At 36.7% G+C, this 11,978-nt stretch overlaps 1 protein-coding gene across 2 annotated transcripts in view; it reads left to right on the top strand.

Annotated features, from left to right (window-relative positions):
• The first annotated feature begins 210 nt into the window (after positions 1-210).
• The window catches only part of phf2 (PHD finger protein 2), a 28,258-nt gene continuing 16,490 nt past the window's right edge, over positions 211-11,978 (top strand). For both annotated transcript variants that reach the window (XM_084395394.1, XM_084395393.1), the window contains exons 1-8: positions 211-727; positions 6,782-6,867; positions 7,861-7,975; positions 8,223-8,383; positions 8,487-8,628; positions 8,893-9,079; positions 9,446-9,608; positions 9,688-9,775. In XM_084395394.1, the coding sequence (XP_084251520.1) occupies positions 630-727; positions 6,782-6,867; positions 7,861-7,975; positions 8,223-8,383; positions 8,487-8,628; positions 8,893-9,079; positions 9,446-9,608; positions 9,688-9,775 (1,040 nt within the window). In that variant the 5' untranslated portion in view covers positions 211-629. The remainder of the gene's footprint in view (positions 728-6,781; positions 6,868-7,860; positions 7,976-8,222; positions 8,384-8,486; positions 8,629-8,892; positions 9,080-9,445; positions 9,609-9,687; positions 9,776-11,978) is intronic.

Below are 11,978 nucleotides of genomic sequence, written 5' to 3'. Positions count from 1 at the left end.
ATATATATATCGTATTCAATAAAATAAAAAAATAATTAATGCATTACGTTTCACAACTTAACTAGTCATTTACTCACTTGGTTTAGCTTGCACTACGCCGTTTATCTATCTATAGCTGAAAATATGAACTTTATAAAAATTTGAACTAACTCTGTTCTTTTAATCCTCTCTCGTCTGTGCCATAACTGCATGAGACCTTATTAACGTGTCACAGACTCTTCTGCTGCAGCTGGTTCGACGGTTGGCTGAAGGTGGATTTTCGTCTTTCTATCGTCCCGGGAAACCCGGAGAAGCAGCCGCAGCGTTTAATGAGCTCCATTCATCTGGACCAGCATGACCGAGGCGATTTTTCCCGTCTTGCAGACTGACGTAACAATATTACAATGAAAGGATGCATTTTCTTGGGCTTTATGAAAGTCTCCGCGCTCGTATAGTCACCAGGGGGCATGCACACGTCAATGCAGCGCGGGAAACATTTTAACATCGTAACATTGTAACGTCGGATCGGGGGAACGTTCGAATGGACGTAGGAGCAGCTCCGCGGATCTTCATATCGCTGTAGTTTGTGTTACGGGAGGTTCCTGCTGCCCCCATCCATCTCTCCGGCTGTTGTTGTGAATTGATCTAACATGGCGACTGTACCCGTGTATTGCATCTGCAGATTACCTTACGACGTAACCCAGTTTATGATCGAATGCGACGCCTGCAAAGACTGGTTTCATGGCAGGTAACCGCAATATTTCGTTCAACTATTTAAGTGTGGATTTGGATGGAAGCGTTTTGCTCCCGTGCGCACATTTTGTATTGCTCTGAAGAGCGAGGGCCGCTTGAAGAAGAAGGCGGAGTTATATTTAGCTGGCTCGGTTGACACATTTTTGTGAACTGTACAAAAAGATTTGCTTAATCGTAAAGCCATTTCGATGTATTTTCTACGATGTGAGCTCGATCTGCGTGCATCGCACGCTTTGGTTGCGTCTCAGACTGGACGTTGTCGTAGTAGTGAGCCGTGGGTGTCTGCGAACACGAATGGCTTTTCTTTTACACATTTTTTTTACGGTCCTTTATGCGCCGTATTCGTCCAGATTTGCTTCTATATCAGTGCTTTAACTGGCTTTGAATTGTGTGAAAACTGTCCCTGTCCTTTCTGGTGTCTGCTGGAAGAATAATAGGCTGCATATGAGCCAGACATTGCAGATTTAGAGCTGCTCTGCACATTTGAACATGTATGACATCTAGCCATTATCATACACTGTATTCATCATGATCAAAACCAGTAAGTTCAGATTTATTCGCCGTATAGGTTCCGTGAAGCATCACTGACAGCAGCATGTAGTCGTAGCAAACGAGTTCAACTCGATCCAATAATGGGAGTCTATCTGTAGGCTAGTCTGTTATTATTCGATTTCATCTTAAATTTCCCCCGCTAATCATTTTGTATTGTTAGCGTGAGTGAAACTTGCGTGAACAAAGGTTTAAAATTCGATTTTGGAAATGTAAACAAAGAACAAGCGTTCCAGTTCACTGACTGATACATTTACGCGCGTTTAATTTTAACCCTTTAATGAGCCCGGTGATTGTTTCAGTTCCAACGTTCAATTCATGCAGTCAAGAATATGATAATTAGCTACATGACGACTGTTATCGTTTAACGATCTAAACAGAGTGACCGTTTAACACACAACGCGTTGTAATCGTGTCTCGTTTTCAGGCTGAATATGCGGTTACTGCATATTCAAATGTACAAGGAATTGTTTGAATTGACACTAATGTGTTTGTTTCTGTTGGAGTGAATGAGATTTTACCGCCCTCAGTGATTTTAAACGTCTGTGTGACCTCTATATCGAGAGGGTAGGGCGACTGATTCTGTGACATCAGATGAAGGGACAAACCAGTTATGGCTTTAAAGCGTGTACACTGATGTTAACACTGATAATTCCGTATTAAGCTGTTTATGGCAGTGTTAACTTGTCTGAATAATATTTTCAGTCGTTGAGTTACATTACAATATTGTAGTAGTTGCTAACTGATAGTTGATTTTCTTTAAGCATTTACCAATACAAAATGTGTGTGGCAGAATCTGATCTTATAATATCAGTAGTTAGTTCTGCTTTTTTATGCTTGCTAGCTATAAAAAGTTATCTATTGCAGTTATTTAGCTTACTTAAGGTGGTTTACAATAGTTTATCTGTAACACTATACAATAAGGTTTCATTAATGTAATAACTAATGAACAAAACATTTGTTACAGTATTCATCTTTGTTAATGTTAGTTAGAAAATAGTCGTTCATTGTTCATGTTAGTTCACAGTGCATTAACTAATGTTACCAAACACAACTTTTGATTTTAATAATGTATTAGTAAATGCTGAGATTAACATTTATTAAGATTAATAAATGCTGTAAAAGTCTTGTTCATTCTTAAAGGGATAGTTCACACAAAAATAAAAGTTGTCATCATTTACTCACCCTCAAGTTGTTCCAAACCTGAATGAGTTTTTCATTCAGAAGAAAAAGAAGAAATTTTGAAGAATGTTTTTAACCAAACAGTTTCTGGTCCCCCATTGACTTCCATAGTATTTGTTTTTCCATACAAATTCATTTTTGGGTCAACTATCCCTTTAATTCATGTTAACTGAAGTAGTTAACTAATGTTAACTGTAGACCAGCAATGGAATAATGATATTTATAAAAATTAACCTCAAGTTCCATGCATCTTACATTTAAACTGGTCACTCACGCTTATAAATAGAGCTCAGAAACAAAAAGATAAATATATGAATATATAAAATAAATATTACAACTTTGCTGCAAGTTTAAATTGCAGCATTCCTAGAATTATCATTGATCTATTTTGTCTTACAAAATGCATTCTGATGTTTATCAGCACTGGATAGCATGCAGAAACTGCGCCCGCAGAACTTCACAGAAAGCTCAGCAGATTTTCGTAGAACTGGAACGCCTGTCATTTGGTTACACACATCCCCCGCCCTTTGCATGTTTGTTTATTAAATATTTTGGTTAATTTGATGATGCTTTCAGCTACTGATAAGAGTGCAGCTCCATTTGACATGTTTGACTGCATTTAAATCCGTTCCACGGAATTTTCTCAAAAAACCTGACGATTAAAAAATATTAGCCAAAGTGACTTCCAGCTGGCCATTTGTAGGAATAACTCTTAGTAACAAGTATCCCAAGATCATAGAAAACCTGGAACTTGTGTTTTCCAGGCCTCTAAAAGTCATGAGAATTAATATATGAATACACATGTTTCTAGTTTTCTATGCACTATAATACTGCTTGTTGTGTGTAGAAGCGTATGTAGAGTAAACTTGCTCACAAGGCATAATGATAATTTATTATAAAATGAATAATTCTTTTTAGTCTTTTTTTTTTTTTTTTTTCAAATGATTTTTAAAGGACTGGAAACTAATAGAAAATTGAATTCACAGAAATTTGTAGGTCAAAAAGTTTGGGAACACTGTAAGGTTACACCGTCTGTTAAAGTGCATGTGAACTCTGTAACCTCGCTTTTTACCTCACTTTCCCCCCGTAGCAGCCATGGGATCTAAACCAAAATCCCGCTGTTGGAATTTTTAACCACAAGGCTATTTTTAAGTCATTCTTTTGATTTTAGAAACAGCTTTTGTAATCCGATCACGAGCATCACCACCAAAGATTTTAATAAGTTCCACTTCCACACTATTATTATAACTTCCTTTTGTTTCCTGAATTAATCATTCTACATTTATATGTTTTATAAATGTTTAATCCGTTCCAAAAAGTGCGTCTATGATCAGCATACATTTCCATCAAGGGTAAACACGTTGATATAGTGATTTCTGCAAGCATGCGAACAGAAATGAAGTCATTTTTTAACACTGCTGTGTGCAACGCACCTCCTGACCACATGCCGCTCTTTGTGGTGTGGGTGTGGGCGTGTGCTCTCCACTCTTCAGGTGGTAATGAATGACATCATTCCCTTCTTTCACAGGGCAGGATGCCAGCTACAAGTGGCGCATCAGATCCTGATAGAGTTTTGTCCCATTAATGATAATATCTAGTCCGTGACAGAGCAGCTTTGGCACATTGCACAAGTTTATTAAATATGTTAAAATAATACTATCTTATTGCACCTGTTTCTAAGGTGACTTTACAGGAAGAATCATTTAGAGCTGCCATAATGTTGTATATTCCTACATGCTTTTGTTGTTGTTGTATTTATTGATTTAATCTGTCATGACAGTGTGTAATTACATTGTCTCAGAGTGAAAATCCAGTTAATTTTTCCCACCTCAAGGACATTTTCTTGACTTTGAGCGGTGTGACTCGAGCAGTGTTTATCATTACGCTGTTGATCATGTTACTTTCTTGTTATTCAGACACTAAATAGAATATGACTGCATTAAGGTACTTAAGGTGTTGTTGTTGCTTTTAACAAGAGGCTTTTCTAGAGGTGACTATTTCCGGGAAGTGGTTTTGAGACTTTCTTTTCAGGACGGTCAACACACTTAACGTACAAAATGGCCCCGTAAATAAACGTTATCAACATCATGCGCGCTGCTGCGTATCCTTTGCAGGCGGTTGTTTAACGATTTAGGGTCTATTGTGCCAGCACAACAAGACATGTTGTATTGAATGTAATTTCACAGAGAGACAAGCTGTGTGTATTCTGTCTTAAAGGAACAGTTCACACAAAAAGTGTTTACTCACCGTCATGCGGTTCAAACCGAAATGCGTTTTTTTTTTTTTTTTCATTTCTGTGGAACACACAAAGACATTTCGCACTCTTTTCCAAGTAATATAGGAGGACATATGTTTTATTTTATAGTTTTTTTGTTTGTAGTTGTTTTTGTTTTTTGGATGTTGACCACTGTTGTCTCTGTAAATTATTGTTGCATGAATATTCTTCAAATGCTATCTTTTTGTTGTTGTTGTTTTTTAAGGAAAAATAGCAAATTCAGTTTTGCATCACAGGGATAAATCATATTTTAAAATATATTCAAATTGAAAACCCTTAATTTTTCACAATAGTACTGTTTTAACTGGCACAATTAATATATATATTTTTTTATCAACATTGAGTTCCATCAAAAACATGTCGCGTATGCACATTAAATGATTCACACTTAAAAAAAAATCACACTTCTCCCTCTTTTCCAAGTAATATAGCGCATGCTGTACGAACTATTTATGCTACAGTGTTTTTGGTGCTTTTTGTATCTTGACCGCTGTGGTCTCTTTAAATTGTTCCATGAAAATTCGTCAAATATTCTCCTTTTGTGTTCTTTGATAGTAAAAATGGCAGATGGGTTTTGGAATGACATGAGGGTGAATTAATAACTACAAATGTATTTTGTTGTGTAAACTGCTCCTTTAAATCAACAAGGGATTGGCCCCTTTTTGGCAGTGTGCAGATACTCATGATAAGGATTAGCCGAGGAGAGATGAAGAACATGGAAGGGTGTATTTCACTGCTAATCCTGATGCACGAGTGGGCGGTTTGACCCTTCACACCCACATGCTCTCTTTGTTGTCCTGAGGCTCAGTGAGACTTGGCTCCTTTCACTTTTGCGTTGATTCAAGGGTGCTGACACCACCCACCATCTGAGTGGACAGCATGTGTGATATTCATAAGGCTGCACGTAGTAGTTATACCACGCTGGAGGAGAGCCCATAATGGACACTCCCAATTCAATATTTCCTCATGACCCGTGAGCAGCTCCTCCTAATGGCTGGAATGTGTTCTAGATGCATCGGGTTTATATTATTATAGGAAGAACATTTGCACTGCAGATGGGGTGACAAAAATTCATACAGTGCCTATAAAGAGTATTCAGGTTCTTGGAGGTTTTTCATTTATTGTTCATTTACAGCACTGAGTTTAGTTTGTTGTTGTATTTTTGCCACTGATCAGACTCATTGTCAATGTAAAAACGGATATGAGACATTTCTAATAAAGATTTTGGATTTTATATTCATCCTCTTTAACATGGCACGCTAGTGCACTCAATTGGGTTTGTAAGACATCATAGTTAAATGACTTGTTGGCACACAAGTGATCACTGACAACTCTAAAGGAGTTACAAATTGAAGAGACTGTGATACAGCAGTGCTTCAACAGCTTTATGGGACAGTGGTAAAGAGAAAGCCACTATTAAAAATGTCACATGACATCTTGGCTGTAGTTTTGCCAGAAGGCATGTGGTCGACTCTGAAGCCAGCTGGACTGAGGTTGAGCTTGTTGGCCATCAGACTACACGCCATATTTGGCTTACGCTGAACATTGTGCATCATCAAAAATGCACCATTTCCACCATGCAGGACTGGATTATGGACCGGGCCGGTTCCCTGAGGCATTGGACTGCCAGGGGCCACCAAAACCTCAGGACGTGTGGCCCGAGACTGCGAAACAAAGCTGTCTAACCACTAGGGCTTCAATAAGGGGCAGCTATGGGCAGGAAAGTTGCCAGATGTGCAAAGCTGACAGAGACTTGTCCACACCAAGTCTATAATATTTGAAAAAATGTCATCTGTCAACATTCCAATTCAGAATATTTCATCAGAAATCACGTCTTGTTTTGAATGGTCGTCAGTGGAGAGTAATTCTATTAGAATTTGTATACGTATATAGGCACAGTGTATTGCAAATTAGTTTTATAGAACCGTGATTAACCAGGTTTAATTTGCTGTAACTCAATGCTGATTGCAGCTGTGCTATTTTAATAATATTGCAATGGATCTATAGAAACAAGCAGATGCACATTATTTGTTTATGTTACAGTTGCGTGGGAGTGGATGAAGATGAAGCACCAGATATTGACATCTATCACTGTCCTAACTGTGAAAAAACCCACGGCAAATCCACCTGTGAGTATCTTTCCTTCATACTGTGAATGAATGAAGTGTCGAATTAGGGTTGTACTAAATTGTCTTGTTATATATTATATCATACGTAGTATATTAATTTTATATCATATTTGACATATACAGTAATGCATTGTATATAAACTATCCTTTAAAAGTTGGGGTCGGTAAGATAAAACAATTATAATACTTTAATTAGTAAGGATGTAATAAATTGATCAAAAGTGACAGTAAAGACATTTATAATGTTACAAAAGATAATTTTTTCAAATAAATGCTATTCTTTAGAACTTTCTATTCATCAAAGAATCCTGGGAAATAATTAAAAAAGTTTCATTACTTTTATTTTGTGTTTAAATAATTAAATATGAAAATTAAATACATTTAAATTTTCATATTTAATTGTTCGATTTCATAATTTTTCAGTATCATTTTTGTACAGACTTTGAGATTACTATCAAAAACAGGGTACATAATATGCATATAAGTTGTAAATAAAACAAAGATTAGTAGCGAATTTTTTACAAGAAAATATACTATTTTAGTCTTTCTACTTCAAAATTCCATGTTTCATTCAATGTTTTACTTGCCATTTCTTTGCAATTAATTGTGAAGTTTACTAACATTTTCTGAGTTAAAATAGTTTCTATGTTAATTTTGTATCAGTCCAACCCTATAATGAATGAAAACAAGTTTTAGATACATGATCATTTCTTTACAATTACAATCCCATTACCAAGATTACCAACTAAATACCATATAATATTCATGAAAATAATGTAATTTAAAATGACAGAGAACTACATAGTTTTGGTTCCAAACCAAACCGGAATGTTGATGTTAAAAGTATTCTTATGCATTTATGCTTTTGCTTCTGCAGTTAGCAATTTTATTTCTGTATTAAGAAACTGGTAGCATCAAGAACGAGTAAAGTGATTTATGCTCACTATGTGTGAATTTGATTTGGTTGTTTTCTTCTGTTTATAATTTTAACAGTGAAAAAGAAAAAGAGCTGGAATAAGCACGACACGGGGCAAAGCGGAGACGTCAGACCGGTTCAAAACGGCAGTCAGGTGTTCATAAAAGAGCTGCGCAGCAGGACATTCCCCAGGTATAGTATTTATGCACCTTTGTGAAGATCATCCCAGTCCAGTGTGAAGAATTTAAAGGGCCAGTGCTCCTGACAATGCCCAAGTCTTTCAGTTTATCCAGTGTCCAGAAGATGGCGCTCCATGATCAGCTTTGCTCATGCTCTGAACTTTTCCACCAGACATGTGAAAAAGATTCCAGCATGATGTCTTGGAGAGATTGTGTTGGTGACTGTAGGTAACATGCTTACTGTGTACTTTCCACCGCAGTTCAGAAGATGTAGTGGTCAAGCTGTCTGGAAGTCAGTTGACATTGGACTACCTTGAGGAGAATGGTTTCAATGAGCCAATTCTCATCCAGAAGAAAGATGGGCTGGGGATGGCCATGCCTGCACCCACATTCTACGTCAGTGACGTGGAAAACTATGTTGGTAAGTGAATTTAGGGAATATATGTTGTTGATTAGAATCTATTAATATTAATGCCATTTGCTGATAGTGAAAGTATAACAAGTATAACTTTTTTCATTCAAAGGGCCTGATGTTCTTGTGGATGTTGTTGATGTAACCAAACAAACAAACAGCAAGATGAAGTTAAAAGAGTTTGTTGATTTTTACTACAGCACAAACAGAAAGAAAGTATTAAATGTGATCAACTTGGAGTTTTCAGACACAAGGTAAGCAGTCCTATAAAAAGTTGCATAGGGATATAGCAAAACTTCTATACAAAAACAGTGTAATTTCACATTTTTACTAAATAATTTGATACTGCAAAACCTAATACACTAAAGCACACTCCTTTTTATTTATTGGCATAAATATTAGCAAATTAAATGTAAACATGGCATATAGCCTTCAAGTTTTTCTCAATTAAATAAAAATGTCAGTATAATAATGTGTCATTTGGAGAATATTTACTATTGTTCCCTTTATTTCTATAGAATGGCCACTATTGTTGAGAGTCCGCAGATAGTTCGGAAGTTGTCCTGGGTTGACAACTACTGGCCTGATGATGCATTGTTGGGGAAGCCCCAAGTGTCCAAATATTGTCTCATCTGTGTGAAAGACAGCTACACAGACTTCCACATTGAGTGTGGAGGTGCCTCTGTGTGGTATCATGTACTTAAGGTGACTCCTTCATATCTATTTATATCTCAATGCTACTTATTTCTATGAAAAGTATTTTTTTATTCTTGAAGCTGTATTTTTTTAATACAGAAAAAGTGTTGTATTTTAAAATAATTAAAAAATATATATATTTTTTATACATTTTATTTTTAGATTTGATATGGTGTGAAGTAAAACAAACTTAGTAATTTTTTGAGTAACAAATGTATATAGCAATCAACAAAGAACTGGTCAATTTAATACATAAGTACATAATATTCATTTTTGTTACATGATTCTCTAGAATACTCCAGTCATCGCATTCTGTGGTCATATGTTGTTGTATAGTGGATGTTGAACTGTATATTTGACCTGTGTATTGTATAGGGAGAGAAAATCTTCTTTCTGATCAAGCCCACCTCTGCCAACCTTTCTCTGTATGAGCGCTGGAGTTCCTCATCCAACCACAGCGAGATGTTTTTTGCTGACCAAGTGGACAAGTGTTACAAGTGCACACTTAAACAAGGGCAAACTCTTTTCATTCCATCAGGTGAGACATCAGGGTGCCGGAATTAAATAAAAAATGAAGCTCTAAGCTCTAACATTTCTTTGTTTTTATTGAACGGCAGGATGGATTAATGCAATACTGACTCCTGTGGACTGCTTAGCCTTCTCCGGGCATTTTGTCCACAGTCTGAGCGTAGAGATGCAAATGAGGTCAGTGACTTGCTTCTTTTTCCTTTAAGACAAGCTTTGTATGTGCATTTCTATAGGTTCCCATAATGCAGTGTGATGATCTCAGTGATAAAAAATCCATCCAAGATGGTGTAGCGGTCTGCAGGCCCATCGGGACCCGATGGGGCCCGACACGCTAAGCCCATTCGGGCCGGGCTCTTTTTTTACAGATCGGGCTCTGGCTTATTTAGCTTCTCTCCTTTCGTTGTGCCCATAATATACATGCAGAGCACATGTCACATAGTGTGTATGAAATACATGAAACACAATATTGTTATATTTATTATATTATAAATATTATACATCGCCTAAGCAACACAAACGCAATACGAATACGCACGCGTCACTCACGTGCATTAACAGGTGACAGTTGACCATGCAGAGGATCAGGGAGAAGTTGGATTATTTTTTTTTTTATTAATATTATTTAACATTAGCCAGTTGGCGAAGAGTTCTTCATTTTTGAACATTGTTTTGAACATTATTCTTCAGTTACTTAAACAGGGTTTCTGCGGGGTCTTAAATATTCTGAACTTTAAATTTAAGGCCTTAAAAAGTCTTAAAAACGGCCAGATTTTCATCCTAGGTCTTAAATTTAATTTAGTCAGGTCTAAAAAAGTGTTTACCCTAGTTCATTTCCAGAAACGCTGGCCGCAGAAAGTTATTACAAAGTAGCAAAAAAGTATGGAGTTGTAGCCTACAAAGCGGAGCCCTAGAGCAGGGGTCTCCAACACGTCGCTTGCGTGCTACCAATAGCTCGTGGCTTGATATGAGCTAGCTCGCCAGAGGCCGTTCACATATCATGTCTTTTGCACGCTCAAGTTTGTTCAAATGTAAGCGCGCTCATAATTGAAGCGACGCGCAAATTTTTTTACCAGGCGCAACGAGATGAAAAAAATCTAAACTTTTCAGAATGCCGCAAACGCACCGCAGGTCATGTGACAGGAACCAACCAATCACCCCTTTCCAGAACAACATTGAAAGCTCAGTCAACATGAAGGATGGGGGTGCACCCAAACACTACTAATAAATATAAGCTAATGTGTAAATGTCAGTAATTTATCTTTTTTGACTCATTCTTTTTATAAAAAAATATTTAAAGGCTGAAATATGAGGTTTATCTTTGTATAAAACCTTTTTTGTCAAAACTTTATTTGAACTTGTACATGTTAGTAGATAACATGTTGCAAGACACTCTTTTAAAATCTGGCCATCATTTTTAATGGTATTTTAATGTTTACGTACACAAAAAGTGCATATTGATGCTAATCAATTTGTTATTTGCTGTTTTTCGACATAAAACTTGTTGAATTGACTTCATTCTGTAGTATTAGTACTTTTTGAACAGGATTCTGTGATAACCGTGATAATTTACAATAATACAACAATAATTGTGTTTTTACAGTATAATATGCAAAAGTACAATTTTCTATTAAAAAAATATCTACCTCTCTCTCACACACACACACGCACACACACACACACACATCAGATAATCCTAGATAGATAGATAGATAGATAGATAGATAGATAGATAGATAGATAGATAGATAGATAGATAGATAGATACTCTAATGATCCCGAGGTAACTATCTAACTTGGAAAATGCGTCGTGTAGGTCTTAAATTTCAATCTTTATGGTCTTAAAATGTCTTAAAAAGGTCTTAAATTTGACTTACTGAAACCTGCAGAAACCCTATTAAAAGCAAAGAAAGGTAGGCCGTTTATTTACTTATTTTTGCGGTTGGATCCCGTAGCGCTATATTCTCTACTGCATGCTTATGCTTCTCTCTAATGGACAGTCTGTTCAATATTTGTGGGAATGATTGGGCATGATTCAGGCCTATAATAAAAGTTAACCTTTTAGTAGCGTGTGACGTGCGTGTATTTGCGTGTAGCAGAGACCGCGCACGTCAGAGAGAACTTAAAGTGATATTGATGTTGGTATCGGGGCGGGTCGGGTTTGGGCTGAAAAATTGCAGCCGTTGTCGGGCTGGGGCCGGGTTAGGGCTGGAGTATTTGGCCCGTGCAGGGCTCTAAGATAGTGTTAGTCAGGGCTCAAATGTATCCATAAAATATAGTTACATATAATTAAAAATGTTTGTGTATTCCCTGTATTCTGATGCTTTGTTCGATTAGCAACATCTCATTAGGTTTTGTAACAGAACTGTAGTGTACTGAAGCA

This window comes from Rutilus rutilus, assembly GCF_951802725.1.
Source record: "Rutilus rutilus genome assembly, chromosome: 22".
Classification (NCBI taxonomy): Eukaryota; Metazoa; Chordata; class Actinopteri; order Cypriniformes; family Leuciscidae; genus Rutilus; species Rutilus rutilus.
Note: the sequence above shows the minus strand (reverse complement) of the source record. Positions and strands in the feature narration are given on the sequence as shown.